The following is a 25822-nucleotide window of genomic DNA, read 5'->3' as shown; positions in this document are numbered from 1 at the left end:
CAGTTTATACATACTATATACATTTTAGAAAGGATATTTTTCCCCAAACGATTTCCGAGGGAGTGCACATAAGGCTATTCTGTGTTGGGCGGTTAACAAAGAAACAGGTCCTCTTACATCCTTAATATAGTTATTTACGCAACTTTAGTTGTGATACAAGCGTTAGGCTATATGATTTGATTTCTAATACATTCTAAGGCTGCATGATGCGACTAATTATGATTTGAAAGAAGTTGCAAGAAAGGCAAGCGCTCTGCTCTGTTTCTTGTGCAGGCTGCACATACTTCATCAGTCTCTCAATCACAATTTGACAAGTATTGATAATATTTCTCACCGATCAGACTATTCTCAGTTTAATCTGGTCTTTACATATAGCATACTTATATAAACTCAGCAAAAAAAGAAACGTCCTCTCACTGTCAACTGGGTTTATTTTCAGCAAACTTAACATATATTTGTATGAACACAAGATTCAACAACTGAAACATAAACTGAACAAGTTCCACAGACATGTGACAAACTGAAATTGAATAATGTGTCCCTGAACAAAAGGGGGGGGGGGGTCAAAATCAAAAGTAACAGTCAGTATCTGGTGTGGCCACCAGCTGCATTAAACACCAGCTGCCTCCTCATGGACTGCACCAGATTTGCCAGTTCTTGCTGTGAGATGTTACCCCACTCTTCCACCAAGGCACCTGCAAGTTCCCAGACATTTCTGGGGGGAATGGCCCTAGCCCTCCCACTCCGATCCAACAGGTCCCAGATGTGCTCAATGGTATTGAGATCCGGGCTCTTCGCTGGCCATGGCAGAACACTGACATTCCTGTCTTGCAGGAAATTACGCACAGAACGAGCAGTATGGCTGGTGGCATTGTCATGCTGAAGGGTCATGTCAGGATGAGCCAGCATGAAGGGTACCACATGAGGGAGGAGGATGTCATCCCTGTAACGCACAGCGTTGAGATTGCCTGCAATGACAACAAGCTCAGTCCGATGATGCTGTGACACACCGCCCCAGACCATGATGGACCCACCACCTCCAAATCAATCCCGCTCCAGAGTAAAGGCCTCGGTGTAACGCTCATTCCTTTTACGATAAACGCGAATCCGACCAAACCGCGACTCGTCAGTGAAGAGCACTTTTTGCCAGTCCTGTCTGGTCCAGCGATGGTGGGTTTGTGCCCATAGGCAACGTTGTTGCCGGTGATGTCTGGTGAGGACCTGCCTTACAACAGGCCTACAAGCCCTCAGTCCAGCCTCTCTCAGCCTATTGCGGACAGTCTGAGCACTGATGGAGGGATTGTGCGTTCTTAGTGTAACTCGGGCAGTTGTTGTTGCCATCCTGTACCTGTCCCGCAGGTGTGATATTTGGATGTACCGATCCTGTGCAGGTGTTGTTACACGTGGTCTGCCACTGCGAGGACGATCAGCTGTCCGTCCTGTCTCCCTGTAGCGCTGTCTAAGGCGTCTCACAGTACGGACATTGCAATTTATTGCCCTGGCCACATCTGCAGTCCTCATGCCTCCTTGCACCATGCCTAAGGCACATTCACGCAGATGAGCAGGGACCCTGGGCATCTTTCTTTTGGTGTTTTTCAGAGTCAGTAGAAAGGCCTCTCTTGTGTCCTAAGTTTTCATAACTGTGACCTTAATTGCCTACCGTCTGTAAGCTGTTAGTTTCTTAACGACCGTTCCACAGGTCCATGTACATTAATTGTTTATGGTTCATTGAACAAGCATGGGAAACAGTGTTTAAATTCTTTACAATGAAATATTTTTACTAATTACAGTGGGGAGAACAAGTATTTGATACACTGCCGCTTTTGCAGGTTTTCCTACTTACAAAGCATGTAGAGGTCTGTCATTTTTATCATAGGTACACTTCAACTGTGAGAGACGGAATCTAAAACAAAAATCCAGAAAATCACATTGTATGATTTTTAAGTAATTAATTTGCATTTTATTGTATGACATAAGTATTTGATCACCTACCAACCAGGAAGAATTCCGGCTCTCACAGACCTGTTAGTTTTTCTTTAAGAAGCCCTCCTGTTCTCCACTCATTACCTGTATTATAAAATATACTTTCTATTTTATTCAGCAATGTTCAATTTTATTGTTCTTACTATAAAATAATATAAAATAATGCCATGGAAATTATAATTCCCTGCTAAATGAACTAGTGTAGCCCACAGCCATATGGCATAGCCAGATCAGGGCCTAACATAAGGACGACTCAGAATATGCTGTTTTGTTCTTCTGAAATAGGCAACATTTTCTTCACATCATGCTTCTTTAGACCTGCCTAATATAAATAATGGAGTTATTGTGATGGTGTAGGCTATATTAAATTGATTTATTATACTTTTTTAAATGTAGATGTTCCAAAGGTCTGCATCATCGGCTTGTAGATTATGCGTGGAAGCCGGAGATGCTAAACGTGTTTATGTTAATTGGTTACCGTGAAACCAGCAGTTATTTGCATGACAATGACCGGCTGACAATCGGGACACCTATACATTTGGCTGCCAAGCACAAGTTATCAGTGTAGCCTATTATCGTCTAGAAGTTGAAATATCTTCACGCCTAGAATAAAAATCTCCACGCTAGGCTTCCGTTAAAGTCAGTTAAATGAAAATATATATAATTACAGCAGGCCGTTTGGAAAAACGAATCCTGTGCGAATCATCTTCTGGAATAATGGACAATAATTACATAAAGACATCTAGTAATACTAGTCTCGTCCAAATAGGGCTATACAGTGAGAGAAAAAAGTATTTGATCCCCTGCTGATTTTGTACGTTTGCCCACTGACAAAGACATGATCAGTCTATACTTTTAATGGTAGGTATATTTGAACAGTGAGAGACAGAATAACAACAACAAAATCCAGAAAAACGGCCTCTCCAGGACCTTAATGTGCTTCTTCTTGAGCCACTCCTTTGTTGCCTTGGCCGTGTGTTTTGGGTCATTGTCATGCTGGAAAACCCATCCACGACCCATTTTCAATGCCCTGGCTGAGGGAAGGAGTTCTCACCCAAGATTTGACGGTACATGGCCCCGTCCATCGTCCCTTTGATGCAGTGAAGTTGTCCTGTCCCATTAGCAGAAAAACACCCCCAAAGCATAATGTTTCCACCTCCATGTTTGACGGTGGGGATGGTGTTCTTGGGGTCTTAGGCAGCATTCCTCCTCCTCCAAACACGCGAGTTGAGTTGATGCCAAAGAGCTCGATTTTGGTCTCATCTGACCACAACACTTTCACCTAGTTCTCCTCTGAATCATTCAGATGTTCATTGGCAAACTTCAGACGGTCCTGTATATGACCTTTCTTGAGCAGGGTGACCTTGCGGGCGCTGCAGGATTTCAGTCCTTCACGGCGTAGTGTGTTACCAATTGTTTTCTTGGTGACTATGGTCCCAGCTGCCTTGAGATCATTGACAAGATCCTCCCAGGTAGTTCTGGGCTGATTCCTCACCGTTCTCATGATCATTGCAACTCCACGAGGTGAAATCTTGCATGGAGCCCCAGGCCGAGGGAGATTGACAGTTCTTTTGTGTTTCTTCCATTTGCGAATAATCGCACCAACTGTTGTCACCTTCTCACCAAGCTGCTTGGCGATGGTCTTGTAGCCCATTCCAGCCTTGTGTAGGTCTACAATCTTGTCCCTGACATCCTTGGAGAGCTCTTTGGTCTTGGCCATGTTGGAGAGTTTGGAATCTGATTGATTGATTGCTTCTGTGGACAGGTGTCTTTTATACAGGTAACAAGCTGAGATTAGAAGCACTCCCTTTAAGAGTGTGCTCCTAATCTCAGCTCGTCACCTGTATAAAGGACACCTGGGAGCCAGAAATCTTTCTGATTTGAGAGGGGATCAAATACTTATTTCCCTCATTAAAATGCAAATCAATTTATAACATTTTTGACATGCGTTTTTCTGCATTGTTTTGTTGTTATTCTGTCTCTCACTGTTCAAATAAACCTACCATTAAAATTATAGACTGATCATTTTTTTGTCAGTGGGAAAACGTACAAAATCAGCAAGGGATCAAATACTTTTTTCCCTCACTGTATAACACGGCAAAGAATTGGCTTATTGGCGCAGCATCATCCTGTGGGATGTGTCAAGGGTGTGTACAGCAGAAATATCACTGAAATATTCTAGTTCCTACACAGCCTTTTATAAGTTGATAAGCAAGTGGGCATCATCAGGTTCATACCAGTCCTCCCTAGAACGCAAAATTAGTTTTCCTAGTTCCTAGTAGGACTCTGCAGTAATGTGGTTTGTGCGCAGCCATTTCAGTGTGTTTTGGGAGTCGAGCAAAAGTCGACACCCTTATGAAGGGAATCTGATACCTTGAAGTTAAGGTTTAAAATACTGAGTGTCTGGTGCTTCTCTCTTCAATACAGTTTTCAGTTGGCTCTTTCTCATTCAACTGACTAGGCTACTCTTATACAATTCTAAATAGCCAACATACTAAAACAACAATTTGTAAAAAGGTATTAATTATGGTGTTATCTCATAAATACTTTCTCATTTCATTCTCAACATACACTATATATATACAAAAGTATGTGGACACCCCTTCAAATTAGTGGATTGGGCTATTTCAGCCACAGCCGTTGCTGACCGGTGTATAAAATCGAGCACACAGTCAGGCAATCTCCATACACAAACATTGGCAGAAGAATGTCCTTACTGAAGAGCTTCGTGACTTTCAACGTGGCACCGTCATATGATGCCACCTTTCCAACAAGTCAGTTCGTCAAATGTCTGCCCTGCTAGAGCTGCCCCGGTCAATTGTAAGTGCTGTTATTGTGAAGTGGAAACATCTAGGAGCAACAACGGCTCAGCCGCGAAGTGGTAGGCCACACAAGCTCACAGAACGGGACCGCCGAGTACTGAAGCACATAGCGTGTAAAAATAATCTGTCCTCGGTTGCAACGCTCACTACCAAGATCCAAACTGCATCTGGAAGCAACGTCAGCACAAGAACTGTTTGTCAGGAGCTTCATGAAATTGGTTTCCATGGCCAAGCAGCCGCACACAAGCTTAAGATCAATATACGCAATGCCAAGCGTTGGCTGGAGTGGTGTAAAGCTCGCCGCCGTTGGAATCTGGAGCAGTGGAAACGTGTTCTCTGGAGTGATGAATCATGCTTCACCATCTGGGAGTCCGACAGACAAATCTGGGTTTGGCGAATGCCAGGAGAACGCTACCTGCCCGAATGCATAGTGGACTGTAAAGTTTTGTGGTGGAGGAATAATGGTATGGGGCTGTTTTTCATGGTTCGGGCTAGGCCCCTTAGTTCCAGTGAAGGGGAATCGTAACGCTACAGCATACAGTTACATTCTAGATGATTCTCTGCTTCCAACTTTGTGCCAACAGTTTGGGGAAGGCCCTTTTTCTGTTTTAGCACGACAATGCCCCCGTGCACAAGGCGAGATCCATACAGAAATAGTTTGTTGAGATTGGTGTGGAAGAACTTGACTGGCCTGCACAGAGCCCTGACCTCAACCCCATCGAACACCTTTGGGATGAATTGGCACGCTGACTGCGAGCCAGGCCTAATTGCCCAACATCGGTGCCCGACCTCACTAATGCTGTTGTGGCAGAGTGGAGGCTGTTCTAGCAGCAAAGGGGGGTCCAACTCCATATTAATGCCCATGATTTTAGAATGAAATGTTCGACAAGCATGACTTTTGGTCATGTAGTGTATCGCTAACAGCAAGTTACTGTTTCCCTTTGTTTACACTCTCTGTGTGAATGTTCGTTGGAGTCCTCTGTCAGCATGACTGACTGGAGCTAATGTTAGCTTCTATGCTAACAGACGTTTATAAAAGAATGAACCTATCAAAACGTCATAAAAAAATAACTATCATTACACTCTGCTTAACTTGGTGTTTCATATCCTGTGCTTTATAACTCGCACGCTGAAGATGAGGTTTAAAATCATTTGTTTATCTGGTGCTTCTCTCTTAAGTTGGCTCTCTCATTAATCTTTAGTTTGCTCTCTCAGGCTAGTGCTAGAGCCACTGTAGAGCGAGAGTGCGTGAAGCAACCACTAGAGCGAGCGGCTCCCTCTGTGTGCCGAAACAAGCAAAACACCCCTTGACTACAAATAAATGATTACAAAATGCCAAAGATTAGGCTACCATATAGCTCACACTCCCACACAGGGAACACAAACATGAGAAGAAACTGTACTATTAATACAGAAAGTATTACCCTTTTTTGAAAGCAACTATTGTCCTTTTTATTTTATGTTACATTTACATTTTAGTCATTTAGCAGACGCTCTTATCCAGAGCAACTTACAGTTAGTGAATACATATTTTTATTTTATTTTTATACTGGCCCCCTGTGGGAATCGAACCCACAACCCTGGCGTTGCAAACGCCATGCTCTATCAACTGAGCTACATCCCTGCCGGCCATTCCCTCCCCTACCCTGGACGACGCTGGGCCAATTGTGCGCCGCCCATGAGTCTCCCGGTCGCGGCCGGCTGCGACAGAGCCTGGATTCGAACCAGGATCTCTAGTGGCACAGTTAGCACTGCGATGCAGCGCCATAGACCACTGCGCCACTCAGGAGACAAACTAGGACCAACAATAGTAGCCTAATGCCTCTGACTTTATCGGAAACGTCCCCATAATGGTATATAAATGCATCAATATAACAACCAACCTTTTTTGAACTTGGTGGGTTTATTTATTTAATGCATTATACTGCCATTGTACCATGGTAACACACAGTTAATAAAGATGGTACCATATGATATTTTGGTCATTGTGCATTACCATGGTAGAATGTATAATGCAGGTTAAAACCATGATATTTCCATGATCCACATATACTGTATACCATGGTATATATAATACTATACCATGGTATTATTTAGGTGCATGGCAGTAACATCATACTTCAAAGCTAAAACCATGGTGCGTTTCCATGATTCAGACTATACCATGGTATAAATCAAAGTACCATTGTAGTACCATGGTCAATTTTTTTAAGGAGTGGTCTGAGTAGGGAGGGAAAAACTGAATAGCTGTTATTGGCAGAGAAGTTTCGAACTCTTTGTTATTGGTCTATTTACCATAGAAAGCCTACTCCCGCCCATGTAAACCTGATGATTATAAGGTCCTGTGTAAATTGTATTTTCAAAAAGATTATTGGAAATGTTCTTACGTTATTTGTTGTTTTTGTTCTTAAGCAAAAAGTTAAGAAGACGTGATTCTTGAAAATTAAGTTATTGGATTTCTTCTTGGAAATGTTCTTAATTTCAAGATGATTAATTAAAGCAATTCAACATGTTTAAGTCACACAGACTTCATCTGAAAGTTTCAGTATTGATTATTTTAAACCCAAGAACATGTTTTAGAACAGTAATCTCAATAAGAAATATACTAACATGATTGCCATTGCTAGCAATATAGTTAGCTAGATCGGTTGCCTAGCTACACTCATCCCCTGAAGACTTGGGTTAGGTTCCCAAGCACTTTAATTTGGCATTCAATTTTCCCTTCACTAAGCCCCGCACCAGAACCAATCGCAGCGCTCCAATGGATCACAACTGTCTTCGAGACCAACAACTCGGTAGTGGTGCACTACTCCAGGATTTTTGGAGTCAACTCTGACTCCAACTTTGAATATAGAAGGTGATGTACAGTGCATTCGGAAACTAGTCAGACCCCTTGACTTTTTCAAAATTTTGTTACATTACAGCCTTATTCTAAAATGGATTAAATACATTTTTTCCCTCCTCAATCTACACACAACACCCAATAATGACAAAGCGAAAACAGGTTTTTAGAAATTGTTGCAAATGTATACAGAAAAGTATATATACCTAATTTACATAAGTATTCAGACCCTTTGCTATGAGACTCGAGTGCATCTTGTTTCCATTGATCATCCTTGAGATGTTTCTTCAACTTGATTGGAGTCCACCTGTGGTAAATTCAGTTGATTTGACATGATTTGGAAAGGCACACACCTGTCTATATAAGGTCCCACAGTTGACAGTGCATGTCAGAGCAAAAACCAAGCCATGAGGTTGAAGGAATTGTTGGTAGTGCTCCGAGACAGGATTGTGTCATGGCACAGATCTGGGGAAGGGTACCAAAAACATTTCTGCAGCATTGAAGGTCCCCAAGAACACAGTAGCCTCCATCATTCTTAAATGGAAGAAGTTTGGAACCACCAAGACTCTTCCTAGAGCTGGTCGCCCAGCCAAACTGAGCAATCGACGGAGAAAGGCCTTGGTCAGGGCGGTGATCAAGAACCTGATGGTCACTCTGACAAAGCTCCAGAGTTCCTCTGTGGAGATGGGGTAACCTTCCAGAAGGACTACCATCTCTGCAGCACTCCACCAATCAGGCCTTTATGGTAGAGTGGCCAGACGGAAGCCACTCCTCAGTAAAAGGCACATGACAGCCTGCTTGGAGTTTGCCAAAAGGCACCTAAAGGACTCTGACCATGAGAAACAAGATTCTCTGGTGTGATGAAATCAAGATTGAACTCTTTGGCCTGAATGCCAAGCATCACGTCTGGAGGAAACCTGGCACCATCCCTACGGTGAAGCATGGTGGTGGCAGCATCATGCTGTGGGGATGTTTTTCAGCGGCAGGGACTGGGAGACTAGTCAGGATCGAAGGAAAGATGAATGGAGCAAAGTGCAGAGAGATCTGTGATGAAAACCTGCTCCAGAGCACTCAGGACCACAGACTGGGGCACAGGTTCACCTTCCAATAAGACAACAACCCTATGCACACAGCCAAGACAATGCAGGACTGGCTTCGGGACAAGTCTCTGAATGTCCTTGAGGGGCCCAGCCAGAGCCTGGACTTGAACCCGATCGAACATCTCTGGAGAGACCTGAAAATAGCTGTGCAGCAACGCTCCCCATCTAACCTGACATCTAACATTTCTAAAACCCTGTTTTTGCTTTGTCATTATGGGATATTGTGTGTAGATTTGTGAGGGGAAAAAACAATTGAATCCATTTTAGAATAAGGCTGTAACGTAACAAAATGTGGAAAAGGTGAAGGGGTCTGAATGCTTTCCGAATGCACTGTATATTTTAAGAATATAATGGAATATAACAGACCATTTTCTTTCTCTTAAAATAATAACCTTACAGTGTAACAACAGTTTTAGTTAGTAATAAACTACGGTCCAGTTACAGCTTCTTCTGACAAAGTAGATTTGAAAAAAAAGTTGTTGTTTTTTAGTGTGCACGCGGGACAGAGGAAGAGCAATTCTTACACTATTGTTCTAAATTCAATCCCTCTCTTCTTCTTTATCCTCATCGTTCTCATCGTGCTCCAAAGGGATAACTTGAAATAACATGATATAGATCAATTAAATAATTGAAAGGAAAAATGTGATTTATTTTTTAGCCTAGTGGATATAAATATTGTAGGCATATAATGTGAATTAGATCTCATGTAAAATCATTGTCAAAAGAGCAAGTGATACTGTAATACCAGAGTATGTTCTAATCATTTTTAAAAAATTGTAAAGCCTTTAATACAGCATAGCAAAGTTTATAAACAGCCAGATTTGTGAAATTGCTTTATCCGACATTTTGCGGTTGCATGAGGCTTGGTGATCACAGAAACAGTAGGATATTAAACAAACACTCAAATAGGCAACAGAAGCAGGAACAGCATAGGGCTGAGTGACTCACTTATTCCTGGCTTTCGTTCAAAATAAGTTATAATATAATGCAGGGTTAAAGACACATTCTTTCTGATTGTCTTTAGCATGCAGTTTCTCCTCTCGCTACAGCTAATTTCGTTTGAATAATTATGTGGATTATAATACATTTAATATATTTGTAGGGGTTGATGCATTTTTTATTAGGGTAAATCTGGTCTGTGATATTGAGTTAGAAATGTAAAACTTTAGAGTACTTATGCATCGAATACATTGCAAGTTTGCCCTTTTTTGGGCGTTAAGCTACCCTCTACAATAGGACTCAACTCTGACTGACCACAGCATCGAACGGTAGTCTAAACTGTGGCACAAATTGGGGGATTTTTCACACCTAGTCGAGCTATTAGACTATCATTTTGTAAATGAATGGAGGTGTGAATGTTTGTCAGTCTCTCTCCTATCACGCTAGAGTCCTGCATCAGGCAAAATAAATCAGCTGGCGGGTGGTCCCGGAGTTGAGCGAGAGAACTTGGGTAAATGCAATTGCGCAATACACTTGACATGTGGACTGACGATTTTTGAAAAATAGGATACTTGTCCCTTACAGCCCATTACATAAACGAAGAGTGGATGTTGTCCACCACCGAGTGGGACAGTGCAGCTCAAAACTGCAGTAAGGCCAGCTATTGTGAAAGACTACTTGTGGATCTTGTTGATTTCCTCTATGGCTTCAAGAGGCCTACTGTCCACCTGGTAATTGTGTGGTTCCAAAGGATAAAGCGTCACCTTCAGATGGGTTTGTGGATTCAGAGAGAAGCCAGCTGCGAGCCTGCGTCCAGGCACGGTGGACGACATCATTTTCCTGCACAGCAATTTGAAGAAATCCTGTGATGAATGGACTGTTTTTGAAGTTATTGTTTTAGTATATTTATTTGTTGTCTAATATTATAAGGCTCTTTAAAGCGATTTTAGTTGTCAATGTGTCGCATTGCATTGTGAAAAGAATAAATATCTGTTCTTAATTCATGGCATGGTTTCTTTTTAGCCAAATGTTGACTAGACATGCAGACAAATTTAATTAATGCAGGAAAAGAGGAATAATAGCCTACTGTCTGTAGTCATGAAAACAATTAGGTTAAATAAATTGATATAATTTTGTTAGGTAACGGATTGGCTCTCGGAACTCATTAAGAGGCGGATTCTATCGTCAATATAATAATTTATTCAGAAGGTTAAACAAATAGGTCTTAGGCCCGTAGGAAATTAAATTAGATTACCAGGTTCATTTTTCATTAGATTATAATAATCCATGCCTTCTGGGAATGTTATAAAGTCCAAAAGTTATGGGTGGAGTTAGAATTTGTCTGTCGGGAGTATTACAATGGAAATTAACTTTCAATCTACACACAATACCCCATAATGACAAAGCAAAAACAGGTCTTTAGAAATATTTGCACATGAAAAAAAATATTTAAAAATTATTCAGTCCCTTTACTCAGTACTTTGTTGAAGCACCTTTTGGCAGCGATTACAGCCTCAAGTCTTCTTGGGTATGACGCTACAAGCTTGGTACACCTGTATTTGAGGAGTTTCTCCCATTTCTCTCTGCAGATCCTCTCTAGCTCTGTCAGGTTGGATGGGGAGCGTTGCTGCACAGCTATTTTCAGGTCTCTCCAGAGATGTTCGATCAGGTTCAAGTCCGGGCTCTGGCTGGGCCACTCAAGGACATTCAGAGACTTGTCCCCGAAGCCACTCCTGCATTGTCTTGGCTGTGTGTTTAGGGTCGTTGTCCTGTTGGAAGGTGAACCTTCGCCCCAGTCTGAGGTCCTGAGCGCTCAGGAGCAGGTTTTCATCAAGGATCTCTCTGTACTCTGTTCATCTTTGCCTCGATCCTGACTAGTCTCCCAGTCCGACACCAGAGAATCTTGTTTATCATGGTCTGAGAGTCTTTAGGTGCCTTTTGGCAAACTTCAAGTGGGCTGTCATGTGCCTTTTACTGAGGAGTGGCTTCCGTCTGGCCACTCTACCAAAAAGGCCTGATTGGTGGAGTGCTGCAGAGATGGTTGTCCTTCTGCAAGGTTCTCCCATCTCCACAGAGGAACTATGGAGCTCTGTCAGAGTGACCATAGGGTTCTTGGTCACCTCCCTGACCAAGGCCCTTCTCCCCCGATTGCTCAGTTTGGCTGGTCGGCAAGCTCTAGGAAGAGTCTTGGTGGTTCCAAACTTCTTCCATTTAAGAATGATGGAGGCCACTGTGTTCTTGGGGACCTTCAATGCTGCAGAAATGTTTTTGGTACTCTTCCCCAGATCTGTGGCTTGATACAATCCTGTCTAGGAGCTCTACGGACAATTCCTTCATCCCCATGGGTTGGTTTTTGCTCTGACATGCACTGTTAACCAGGGGACATTATATACTGTTGAAGTCGGAAGTTTACATACACTTAGGTTGGAGTCATTAAAACTCGTTTTTCAACCACTCCACAAATTTCTTGTTAACAAACTATAGTTTTGGCAAGTCGGTTAGGACATCTACTTTGTGCATGACACAAGTAATTTTTCCAACAATTGTTTACAGACAGATTATTTCACTTATAATTCACTGTATCACAATTCCAGTGGGTCAGAAGTTTACAAACACTAAGTTGACTGTGCCTTTAAACAGCTTGGAAAATTCCAGAAAATGTAATGGCTTTAGAAGCTTCTGATGGGCTAATTGACATCATTTCAGTCAATTGGAGGTGTACCTGTGGATGTATTTCAAGGCCTACCTTCAAACTCAGTGCCTCTTTGCTTGACATCATGGGAAAATCAAAATAAATCAGCCAAGACCTCAGAAAAGAAATTGTAGACCACAACAAGTCTGGTTCATCATTGGGAGCAATTTCCAAACGCCTGAAGGTACCACGAACATCTGTACAAACAATAGTACGCAAGTATAAACACCATGGGACCACGCAGCCGTCATACCGCTCAGGAAGGAGACGCGTTCTGTCTCCTAGAGATGAACGTACTTTGGTGCGAAAAGTGCAAATCAATCCCGGAACAACAGCAAAGGACCTTGTGAAGATGCTGGAGGAAACAGGTACAAAAGTATCTATATCCACAGTAAAACAAGTCCTATATCGACATAACCTGAAAGGCCGCTCAGCAAGGAAGCAGCCACTGCTCCAAAACCGCCATAAAAAAGCCAGACTACGGTTTGCAACTGCACATGGGGACAAAGATCAAACCTTTTGGAGAGATGTTCTCTGGTCTGATGAAACAAAAATAGAACTGTTTGGCCATAATGACCATCGTTATGTTTGGATGAAAAAGGGGTATGCTTGCAAGCCGAAGAACACCATCCCAACCGTGAAGCACGGGGGTGGCAGCATCATGCTGTGGGGGTGCTTTGCTGCAGGAGGGACTGGTGCACTTCACAAAATAGATGGCACCATGAGGAAGGAAAATGATGTGCATATATTGAATATATATTGAAGCAACATCTGAAGACATCAGCCATCACACAAAGCCCTGACCTCAATCCTATAGAAAATGTGTGGGCAGAACTGAAAAAGCGTGTGCGAGCAAGGAGGCCTACAAACCAGCTCTGTCAGGATTCACCCAACTTCACCCAACTTATTGTGGGAAGCTTGTGGAAGGGTACCCGACACGTTTGACCCAAGTTAAACTATTTAAAGGCAATGCTACCATGTTCTAATTGAGTGTATGTAAACTTCTGACCCACTGGGAATGTGATGAAAGAAATAAAATATGAAATAAATAATTCTCTCTACTATTATTCTGACATTTTCACATTCTTAAATTAAAATGGTGATCCTAACTGACCTAAGACAGGGAATTTTTACTGTGATTAAATGTTTGGAATTGTGAAAAACTGAGTTTAAATGTATTTGGCTAAGGTGTATGTAAACTTCCGACTTCAACTGTTGACAAGTATGCGCCTTTCCAAATCATGTCCAATCATTTTGAATTTACCACAGGTGGGCTCCAATCAAGTTGTAGAAATATCTCAAGAATTATCAATGGAAACAGGATGGACCTGAGCTCAATTTCGAGTCTCATGGCAAAGGGTCTGAATACTTATGTAAATGAAATTTCTAAAAGCCTGTTTTTGCTCTATCATTATGGGGTATTGTATGTAGATTTCTGAGGATTATTAAAAAAAAATCCATTTTAGAATACGGTTGTAATGTAACAATGTGGAAAAAGTCAACGCGTCTGAATACTTTCCCGAAGGCACTGTACAAGGGTGTAGTGCGATGGGTTGGACGATACTTTTCTCGTCAATCATCTTGAAAAAGTGTACTTATAAACTGAAAATCAATCAATGTCAGCCTTTAAATGCTTTATTATCCAAATGTTGAAAGTGCCTATGGGCGACGGAGAGAAACAAAATGGTGCAGTTTGAGGCCATGTGGCGGAGAGTGATGCAGGCGCTGGTGATGGGGGTTTGAGTAGGTGGGTCTGGGCAGGTGTGATGTAGTTGTCGTTTGTATGTTTTGTATTGTCCAAAAATATCAAATTAAATAATACAAAAAAATTAAATAAGGAAAAATGACAAGCTTGCAACACGCATCTGATTATTCATTATGAATAGGATTTATTTGATTTATTTTGTTTACATTCTTCATTGTAACCACAGTGTCACAAATAATTGAACACACACAACATGAGCAGATTAACTTGGTCAAAACATTTATTTATCAAAGACTATCAGAAAGAATGTTGGTACTTATTTATTTTGATCCAAAGCCACGAATGAGTGAGTCACTGCTTTATGCTGATAAATATAGCTTTATGCTGCGACATAGCCTACTAAATAGGCTAAGCCTGAAATGAATAGATTAAATTGCCTAAACTAGTAGATTTCATAAATAAATGAAGTAGCTCAGGTCTTGAAAATATGGGCAACCTTTTTCCCCTCCCTATCTTCGCTGGACTCTCTTTCATTCAGTTTCTTCTTCACATCAGCAAAGAAGGACTCCGTGTTTCAGAAACTCACTTTATATAGAGGGGCTAGCACTCTTTCACACTGTGGTAAATAAAGCCAGGTTGTTATTTAGAATTATTTCTGTCTGTTTTTAGAAGGTGAGAAACCAAAAGCCCACCGTGCCTATAAAAAAAAAAAATGTCAATCCACATGTCAAGTGTAATTGTGCCATTGTATTTACCCAAGTTCTCTCAACTCCGGGACCACCTGCCAGCAATTATTACTTTTTTGCCTGATGCAGGACTCTAGTGCCAGAGAAGATAGACTCTTGGACTGAAACATTCACACCTCCCAATAATTTACGAAAAGATAGTCAATTTGTGTCACAGTTCAGACTACCGATAGATCAGCATTCTAACTCCCCCTTGTGATAGTGTGATACCACAATCTGCCACCATCTACCACAAATGGTAGCGGCATAAGCTCAAACCTTTTAATTGAGGAACTGTAGTTAACTCCAAAAGTGGTTATAGTGTTGACTGCATGCTGACAGTGAATTCAGAGCCAGTCAGTGGCTAACTACACTACAACCATACTTTTGCCAGAACCCGTTAAGCAATTGTAATGACAGTCCACCACAACATACCAAACAGTTTCCTGATTAGCAAGGGGTAGTCTGTGTTTAATTTAATTGTGTATTAGAAACAAAGTTTGAGATCATTGTGTGGGGATTTCGCCAGTGGTTGAATGTGGAATTTGGCTTCCCGGGAAAATGTTGTCCGAGGTTGAAACAGTAACCAAGGAGGGCGGGGCTTAGCGAAGGGTCAATTGTTGAGGAATTGTACTTACGAACTATCTTATTAACTTTTTCTTAAAGGCCTAGTGCAGTCAACACTGAGGTTGGAATAATACTGTGAAATAGTGCAAATTATGATAATGCCCTTTTAGTCTAAGAGCTGTTTGGAAAGACTGCCTGAAATTTCAGCCTGTTTTGTTGGGATGGAGTTTTGGCCTTTCCATGGTTACATCACCATGCGGTAAATTAGTTAATAGACCAATAAGAAAGAGTTTCAAACCTCTCTGCCAATAATGGCTAGTTTTCAGTTTTCCCCTCCCCTCTCAGACCACGACCAGCAAACGACCTAGCAAAGTTATTGCTTGAGAAATTGCTATTTACTAAGAAGCAATCACAGTAAGGTACTTAATTGTTACCCAGAAATGATTTGATATTGAAATTAAAAACGGCTACATTGGGGCCTCCCGAGTGGCTCATGCCAGGCTGTGTCGCAGCCTGCCGCGATCGGGAGACCCATGAGACGGCGCACAATTGGCAGCATCGTCCGGGTTAAGGGAGTGTTTGGCCGGGTGGGATTTCCTTGTCCCATCGCGCTCTAGCGACTCCTTGTGGCGGGCCGGGCGCATGCATGCTGACTTCGGTCGCCAGTTGTACGGTGTTTCCTCCAACACATTGGTGCAGCTGGCTTCCGGGTTAAGTGTGCAGTGTGTCAAGAAGCAGTGCGGCTTGGCAGTGTCGTGTTTCGGAGGACGCATGGCTCTCGACCTTCGCCTCTCCCGAATTCATACAGAAGTTGCAGCGATGGGACAAGACTGTAACTACCAATTGGATATCACGAAATTGGGGAGAAAAAGGGGTAAAAAGTACAACCACAAAAAAAAAAAAAAAAGCTTTACGTTTTTGCGTAGTGTTTTGTGAATCTAGGCCCAGGGCTTTGTCATTGAATAGACTTAAGTTATCTCTGAATTTAGATGGTGCTAATTGTTGGTTGGTTTGTTTTCCCACCAGTTTACCCCTGAGGTTCTGGATCAACATCCTGAAGAACCCCCAGTTCATCTTTGACGTTCAGGCATCAGACCATGTGGATGCTGTGCTGTCTGTCATAGCCCAGACCTTCATGGACTCCTGTACCATCGCAGAGCACAAGCTGGGCAGGGTGAGCAAACACAGGGAGAGGAGAACATACGGAGGATGCTAAGGGGGAACGGAAGGTCTAGCAGAAAATAAGGGAGAGTAGAGATGCCAGGGGTTTTGAAAGAAAGGATACTAGATAAAGAACGAGAGCATGCAGGTTCTAAACATTCATGTAACCATACCGTGTTTTGAGTATAACATGTACATTTTTCCCCCTCTAGGACTCTCCTATCAACAAGTTGTTGTATGCCAGAGATATCCCACGGTACAAGCAGATGGTAGAGAGGTGAGAATACACCAGGCTCTTGCCCTCCTGACCCTGTGTGTGAAAGACTGGCAGAGCAGAGAGGGCACAGCCAATGTGTCCGTGCCATGCAGCGGCCACACTGAGCCTGCAGGGCTTCTTCTACGGAGAGTCTGTCTGGCAGCACGCTGCACACACCATTGCTGTAGCTATACACTATGGTTGAGGGAACTCAGTCAGACAAATTATATTGTAGTCATTAGCATGAAATGGATTTCGTAAAGGAAACACCATGGATTCGTTTAACCATTTATTAGAAAAGATTAACAATACATTAGGTCTTGGGGATTGGCTCTGCTCCTTCAGGGTAGCTCAATGCCAGAGCAAAGCTTCACTATATAATAAAATAACTACAGGCAGTGAGCAGGGTATTATATACCACTCTCCCTGCAGGAAGGAAAATGGAACCAAAGAGGTGGAGGCTGGGGTGGTGGTGGTGGGTAGCAAGAACAAGCAAACTCATACTAGCAGTAGCAGAAAGCGGCAGAGGATGTGTGAGCAGAACCTGGTCAGTTTAAATAGACCGCCATATTAAGTATGAAGTCTTAGCATCTGATCTGCACCAATCTCAGGCAGGTTAGCATTTTTCGTCATTAATCTTGTTCTGGAGGCAGCTCTGCTGTGGTCACTAGCTGACAAAAAGCTAATTTTTGTTTTCATTAATTTGTACAATAAAGCTGGCTCATATTGCGGAAATCGCTCAGATCTACCTCAAGGACAAGACTCATCCAAATAAACATCAACCTGCCAATCTCAGCTGATGCATATAATTGGGTTTCCCTTCTGAACCAGCTTCGCTTTATGAATGAGTGGTGTATGAGTGTATAGCATATGGATTTTATGAAGGGTGCACTAATCTGAGATTTCCATTCCCTCTCTACTTCTGTCTCTCTTTTCAGATACTATGCAGACATCAGGCAGACCATTTCTGCCAGTGACCAGGAAATGAATTCTGCTCTTGCAGAACTGTCTCGAGTATGTAACATAATTTTTTTTTTTTTTTTTAACTACACCATGGTGCATGTTTGAGGTTCATTTCCTGCTGTAGGCGTTTTCCGTTTAATCTTTGGTTGTTTTTACATAGAGCACTTAGAAGTTATGAACCAAAGTTTTAGTATTTCCACCTTTCTTTACAGAATTATGCTGGTGAGGTGAACTACCTTGTGGCCCTGCATGAGCTGTACAAGTACATCAACAAGTACTACGATCAGGTGAGTCCAACATTTCTATCCATTGGTTTTTGAGGCCCATGCTTGTAATTTCTATTTGATGTCAAGCTAGTTGAGATGAACTTAACCTGTTATTGGTACTGTCTCCTTCCAGATCATCACTGCTCTAGAGGAGGACCCTACAGCTCAGAAGATGCAGTTGGGCTACAGGCTCCAGCAGATCGCGGCCGCCGTGGAGAATAAAGTCACAGACCTATGATAAGAGTGGCCCTGAGACGGGACAGGCCGAGACCCTGAGGAAAAGACAGCTGCTGAGAGGAGTAGTCTGAAATGAAAATAATGTGTGAAAAGGAAAAAGACTCAGTGAAAGGAACCTTGTGCATACAGGGTGTGATTTCCCTCTCTTTTTGGCAGACTGAAGGAAGCAAAGAAGGTTGAGGGGCACTCAAAGTGGTGCCCTTCTCTTTTGGCCATATCCGTGTGGAGTTACTGTGCGTAGATTCTCCTGACGAGCTGCACAGGACATTTCCATAGCAACCTGACTCCATTTATCCGCTACTACTCAGTGTGTAGATACATAGACATCCTGAGTAAGTGAGCAAAGCCCTGTTGAACTCTCTGGACTGCTGCAGAGTTTCTGCAACACAAACTCAACGTCTTACTGGGAGGAAATGGATGGATAAATCATACAGCACTAACATTTATTGAATAGCACTTAGTGCATTGACGCTATTGTCATTCACTTGCTAATGCCTTCTGTTCCTTGAATCATGTTTTCAAAGTCTTACTTTTCTGGTATAACTATCCTTTGCAGACAATGTGTGAGGTAGTATTGTCTTCACTCTTCCTTTTCACTCCCCATCAATGTCTATGTCGATCCACAAACATTTTTCTGCTTCATGTAGTTGGACACTAAAGAACAGACTGCTTTCAATACATTGTGAAAATGTTAGGTACTCCATGTGCTGGCTTTTATGATCACCCAGATTTGATATTGTCTGATTTGAATGTTCCTTTCCAAAATTATGTGTAATGTACAAGTAATTTTTTTGCATTTCTCATGGTAATTCTACGGTTCCCTATAATTGCAGTAGCCAAGCTGATATTTTCCGTCCTAATGCTGAGATAATGATAGACATCTCTAGCCTAAACCTCCAGAGAGAAATCTCAGCTAGTTCATGTTAAATCTGCAGAATGTTCCCTTCTCTTAGCACTGTGCCAGACTTCACTACTACACTACACATTATCTTTAAATGGCAGACCAGAAGGTGCTCTCAGATAAGGTGTATTTTGTGAGCACAGGATCTAGTAATCAAACACAACAATTCACAGAACAGAATGTTTGTTTTAGAAAATGGATGGTTATGATGTAAAGGAAGTTTGAAGTTGTGACCAATATGACATTTTCTGTCAACACTGTGGGATGCGACAACTAACAATCAACAGTTGTTCCGGTTCACAGGTTATTCGACACTGATTATTTGAACAAATCACGATTTAGCAGGGTGTGCGTGTCTTTCGAAATTCGGAAGGGGGGGGGGGTGACATTTGGCCCATTAACTTGAAAGAAACTTGCAGAGAAAGGGGGTGGAGCTACCGTTCTACTTCCACTCCTCATTCTAGTATCTGACGCAATTACTTGAGATTTTAGTTCTGGGTGTCCGAGATTCGTATAGTTTTAAAGGTTGAGCGGAATGAGTTTGAGATTGGCAATATAATATTGTTTATCTCATAAAAGCGTGACATGTTTTTAGTCTCAACAATGAACCCTTTTGCCCAAGACTTCATCACTGACCTCTTTATGACTGAAATTAAACGGTAGCCCTATTGTTTGAGTTTCACTAATACAACATTTTAACCCTCAAGCTACTGACTGGGGTCATTTTGACCCCATAGGCGTATTTGTTATCATAGCCCAAAGGTGGTTTATAAAATTCTTCAAATTTGTCATGACTTTGTCAATTAACTTGTTCTTAACAAATCTAAATCCCATGTTTAGTGTTTCTGTATCATTATAGGGGTCATTCCACCAAGTCGATGCCTTTTGGATGTGTAATTTTGTGAAAACAAATGTTCGATTTCACTTCATTTTAACATTCTGTCATAAAGAGCACATGTTCAACTTAATTAAAAAATGTGTTTTCCCATCTCAATAGGTAAAAAAAAAAATACTATAGTAAGTGCCAAATATATTAACATGGTTGACTGTAACAGGGTTAACGATTTCGTCTTAAATCAGCCATAAATCTCCTTGTGACAGGGGGAATGGAAGCTTGTTGTGTGCAACAGGGAGGGGCAATTGAGTGCAAGCTTCACCATTTAAAAAAAATATTGTTAAAACATTTCTAGTGTGTTTATCTATGGGTAACAGGGTTGACATGTTATGCTCGACCCACTCAGTTTTCCACCTCAAAACACCCAAAAATTGCCAAAAAGAGTAGAACCTGTTCACCTGCTTTTACACTGATGTCACTATCAGATGTTCAATGTTTCTTTTGTAAAACATATTTTAAAAGGCATAGTTTCCCCATTTAAAAACAAGAGTTCAGTTCGCGTAACAGGGTTCACCTTAAAATGAGGGACAGGTTTTTTTTTAACCTTAAAATGAATCACTAATCACATTAAATAAATAATCTTCAGGAATGACATTGTCAAAGCAACAAAATAACCAGGGCTACACAATCATGGTGAAATATTCCTGGAAGTCACAGAGGATGCATGGAGGGGAATTTTGGCACTTTAACAAGTCTTTATTCATATACAAAATATGCTTTATTGAATTGTGCATGTGGTCTATATTAAAGGGCACGTCATTGAATATAACAGGCTTTTAAAATTCAATATTGGTGCAACATTTCTACTTAAAATGTCAAAGGGACGCAAAAGGCACTTATTTCGTGGAACAACCCATGGACTTTTCAGAAATTCAATTCCTTTGGGGTAATTTTGACCCCAGCCAAAAACACAAAATATTGTCTATAGTAATTAGATTTTTAAAAATGACCTTTTATTTTAATCAAGGTTTCTCTAGAGACATAAATACAAGTTATGCATAGCGTGGAGGGGGACCTGTATCAGTGATTTTGATCCAATGCAGAGCTACAGCTCCCCATGTACTCGCCTAACATTGTACCTTTCTTTACCACGTATCATATGACTGTACTACAAAACCGAAATTACCTTATTTTTGTGTATATAAAAATATGCCAATGGTGTACAAAGTCTGCCAGTGGTATAAATACTTGATAGAACTGCAATAGAGAACTCCGATACACTCTATCTACATAGAGCGCTATATTGGTGTGTATTCTGTGAAAAGTTGTTATTCTAGGGCAAATCCAAAAATTTGAATCCAGGTTTCTCTGGAGACATAATATTAAGTTATACGTATCATCAGAGGATGGAGGGGGACCTGTTTGAGTGATTTTGACCAGATAGACCGATCACCTGCAGAGATGGATCACCTTATGTACTTGCCTATTGTTACAAATCAAATCAATCACATTTTATTTGTCACATGCTTCGTAGACAACCGGTGTAGACTAACAGTGAAATGCTCACTTACGAGTCCTTTTCCAACAATGCAGAGTTAAATACTTTTTAAAAATTGTGACACGAGGAATAAATACACAGTGAATAACAAATAAAAATAAAGAGTAGTGGTAGCAGCAGGGTGTTTGTGTGGCATCAGTGCGTGTAAAAAAATAAAGGGTAAATGCAGGTAGTCCAGGTAGCCATTTAATTAGGTATTTACCAGTCTTGTTTAAAAGTCTTATGGCTTGGGGGTATAAGATGTTCAGGGTCCTTTTGGTTCCAGACTTGGTGCATTGGTACCGCTTGCCATGCTGTAGCAGAGAGAACAGTCTGTGGCTTGGGTTGATGGAGTCTTTGACAATTGTTTGGGCCTTCCTCTGACACCGCCTGGTATAGAGGTCCTGGATGGACGGAAACCCACTACCCTAAATGAAAACACAGTGCTGTGTTGTGTATTCTCTACGGTAAATGTTATATAAATTCCTATATCCTCCAATATTCTATGGGTGCAAGCAACTTGTGATATTTTAGATGCCATATAATTTGTTTTGAGGTTACTTTGGGCATGCTTTTTGAAGCATGCTGCCATAGCCCCTTCCACTCCCATTATTTTACTAACAGCGATGGTAAGGCTGTCTGTGGGGTAAGTAAATAAAGTAAACTAAGCCATATGTTTGGTAAATTTCTTTCAGGGTCACTTTTTGAAGTGAACTGAATCATTACTGTAAAAAAATATATATAATATTTAAAATTGTGTACTGTCCCTTTAAATAGCAGTAATTTTTACCACATAAAATATAACAATTTTATATTTTCAACATTCTTTCAACTAAATTATACTATAATAGAATTGGAGAACATTTTGGAGAAAATGCTGCACATTGAATGAAGGAAACATATTTTCGTTTTTACAGAATATGCAAATTAACTTGAATTTAGTTAAAATAACAGTGTTTCGGTCTCTTTTTTTCAGATTACATTAGTTATATGTCTAATGATGCTTTGATAAGAAATAAGTTGCTATTTTGCTATGACTGTTGCTTTTTCCAATAGTTCCTTCTTGGTGTAAAAATTGACCCCAATTGGGGATCGATGTATGTAAAATATGTTGGTAGCTTGAGGGTTAAAGTCCTTTTTAGGTTTTAACATTTTTATTTATTTATTTATTTTCCTGTCTGATTGGCTGCTGGTTGGTTATCTATTTACGAAGACCAAAATATCAATGGAATTACAATGAAACCCACCGTTTGAAAGTGAGATCCGATTTCATGCAAACACCTGTCATATTCTTCTTTGGTACTGATGACATGGTCCAGAATGAATTAATTACACTGTTATTTTTTTATTTTCTTATATAAATGCAGTAGAAACTTTATGTAGGCCTATACTGGTCATGTTTTGGCTTTTGACCCTTTTTGATTTTGTTTGTGGGTTGGGTAAGGGTGTACTGTACTTTTAGTCAGGTGAGTATCAAAATTACGACTCACATTACGTTCTGGGACTACTGCTTTTTGACATGTCAGTTTTGACATACATTTTTAGAAGTCAAGCTATAATAAGGGAATAGCTGTTTGTTAGTAATGTAGAGCAAGTTATGTTGGCGATAAAGTACATTTTTGTCATCTGTTGCCATGGACATTACTGTTGCTATCATTGTTTGTTTTCCTTGCTAAATTCAAGCATTATTTGTATTTCCTTGTAAATACTTCACCGATTTGTAAGTAAGCCTACCATTAGCTTTCTCTAACTGTTTGATAGGTGAAATGTAACTTAATGTGATGCAATAAAATAGTCAAAAGGTCAATGTAATTTTTTATTTAAAGTGATCATTGTAGAAATACACTGCTCAAAAAAATAAAGGGAACAGTTAAACAACACAATATAACTCCAAGTCAATCACACATCTGTGAAATCAAACTGTTCACTTAGGAAGCAACACTGATTGACAATACATTTCACATGCTGTTGTGCAAATGGAATTGACAACAGGTGGAAATTATAGGCAATTAGCAAGACACCCCCAATAAAGGACTGGTTTTGCAGGTGGTGACCACAGACCACTTCTCAGTTCCTATGCTTCCTGGCTGATGTTTTGGTTACTTTTGAATGCTTTTGGTGCTTTCACTCTAGTGGTAGCATGAGACGGAGTCTACAACCCACACAAGTGGCTCAGGTAGTGCAGCTCATCCAGGATGGCACATCAATGCGAGCTGTGGCAAGAAGGTTTGCTGTGTCTGTCAGCGTAGTGTCCAGAGCATGGAGGCGCTACCAGGAGACAGGCCAGTACATCAGGAGACGTGGAGGAGGCCGTAGGAGGGCAAGAACCCAGCAGCAGGACTGCTACCTCCACCTTTGTGCAAGGAGGAGCAGGAGGAGCACTGCCAGAGCCCTGCAAAATGACCTCCAGCAGGCCACAAATGTGCATGTGTCTGCTCAAACGGTCAGAAACAGACTCCATGAGGGTGGTATTAGGGCCTGACGTCCACAGGTGGGGGTTGTGCTTACAGCCCAACACTGTGCAGGACGTTTGGCATTTCCCAGAGAACACCAAGATTGGCAAATTCGCCACTGGCGCCCTGTGCTCTTCACAGATGAAAGCAGGTTCACACTGAGCACGTGACAGACGTGACAGAGTCTGGAGACGCCGTGGAGAACGTTCTGCTGCCTGCAACATCCTCCAGCATGACCGGTTTGGCGGTGGGTCAGTCATGGTGTGTGGTGGCATTTCTTTGGGGGGCCGCACAGCCCTCCATGTGCTCGCCAGAGGTAGCCTGACTGCCATTAGGTACCGAGATGAGATCCTCAGACCCCTTGTGAGACCATATGCTGGTGCGGTTGGCCCTGGGTTCCTCCTAATGCAAGACAATGCTAGACCTCGTGGCTGGAGTGTGTCAGCAGTTCCTGCAAGAGGAAGGCATTGATGCTATGGACTGGCCCGCCCGTTCCCCAGACCTGAATCCAATTGAGCACATCTGGGACATCATGTCTCGCTCCATCCACCAACGCCACGTTGCACCACAGACTGTCCAGGAGTTGGCGGATGCTTTAGTCCAGGTCTGGGAGGAGATCCCTCAGGAGACCATCCACCACCTCATCAGGAGCATGCCCAGGCGTTGTAGGGAGGTCATACAGGCACGTGGAGGCCACACACACTACTGAGCCTCATTTTGACTTGTTTTAAGGACATTACATCAAAGTTGGATCAGCCTGTAGTGTGGTTTTCCACTTTAATTTTGAGGGTGACTCCAAATCCAGACCTCCATGGGTTGATAAATTTGATTTCCATTGATAATTTGATTTTGTTGTCAGCACATTCAACTATGTAAAGAAAAAAGTATTTAATAAGATTATTTAATTCATTCAGATCTAGGATGTGTTATTTTAGTGTTCCCTTAATTTTTTTGAGCAGTGTATGTTGCCAGTTTAGGTATTTGAGAGTACCTCTGTTTTGCCCTCCCAATCAGTCAATCAATCAAATGTATTTATTAAGCCCTTTTAACATCACCAGATGTCACAAAGTGCTATACAGAAACCCAGCCTAAAACCCCAAAGGGCAAGCAATGCAGATGTAGAAGCACGATGGCTAGGAAAAACTCCCTAAAAAGGCAGAAACCTAGGAAGAAACCTAGAGAGGAACCAGGCTCTGAGGGGTGGCCAGTCCCCTTCTGGCTGTGCCAGGTGGAGATTATAACAGTACATGGCCATTAAGGCCAGATTTTTCTCCAAGATGTTCAAACATTCATAGATGACCAGCAGGGTCAAATAATAATCACAGTGGTTGTAGAGATTGCAACAGGTCAGTACATCAGGAATAAATGTCACTTGGCTTTTCATAGCCGGGCATTTAGAGGTTGAAATGGCAGGTGCGGTAGAGAGCGAGAGAGTTGAAAACAGCAGGTCTGGGACAAGGTAGCACGTCCGGTGAACAGGTCAGGGTTCCATAGCCGCAGGCAGAACAGTTGAAACTTGAGCAGCAGCATGACCAGGTGGACTGGGGACAGCAAGGCGTCATCAGGCCAGGTAGTCCTGAGGCATGGTCTTAGGGCTCAGGTCCTCCGGGAGGGGAGAGAGAGAATTAGAAGGAGCATTCTTAAATTCACACAGGACACCGGATAAGACAGGAGAATAACACCAGATATAACAGACTGACCCTAGCCCCCCGGCACATGCAGCATAGATGGGGGGGAGGGGGGACGCTCCACCAACTGAACTACACAAAGACCCAGTCAAGCTGGAGTTAGGCCTACCCTATATGGAGCTGGAGGTAGCTTAGTGGTTAGAGCGTTGG

At 41.8% G+C, this 25822-nt stretch overlaps 2 protein-coding genes across 2 annotated transcripts in view; both read left to right on the top strand.

Moving 5' to 3' along the window:
- The window catches only part of LOC311150087 (plexin-B1-like), a gene marked incomplete at its 5' end in the record, with an annotated part of 45950 nt that extends 22620 nt beyond the window's left edge, over window positions 1-23330 (top strand). The window contains 5 exons of the mRNA XM_084187358.1: window positions 16402-16549; window positions 16749-16813; window positions 17731-17806; window positions 17968-18042; window positions 18155-23330. Of these exons, the coding sequence (XP_084043484.1) occupies window positions 16402-16549; window positions 16749-16813; window positions 17731-17806; window positions 17968-18042; window positions 18155-18259 (469 nt within the window). The 3' untranslated portion in view covers window positions 18260-23330. The remainder of the gene's footprint in view (window positions 1-16401; window positions 16550-16748; window positions 16814-17730; window positions 17807-17967; window positions 18043-18154) is intronic.
- Window positions 1-25822, top strand: part of LOC311150091 (intermediate filament protein ON3-like) — a 409178-nt gene that overhangs the window by 186556 nt on the left and 196800 nt on the right. The gene's annotated exons all lie outside the window — the stretch shown is intronic.

Source organism: Coregonus lavaretus (genome assembly GCF_964263955.1).
Source record: "Coregonus lavaretus genome assembly, chromosome: 22".
NCBI lineage: Eukaryota > Metazoa > Chordata > Actinopteri > Salmoniformes > Salmonidae > Coregonus > Coregonus lavaretus.
The sequence above is the reverse complement of the archived record's forward strand: the minus strand, read 5'-3'. Positions and strand labels throughout refer to the sequence as shown.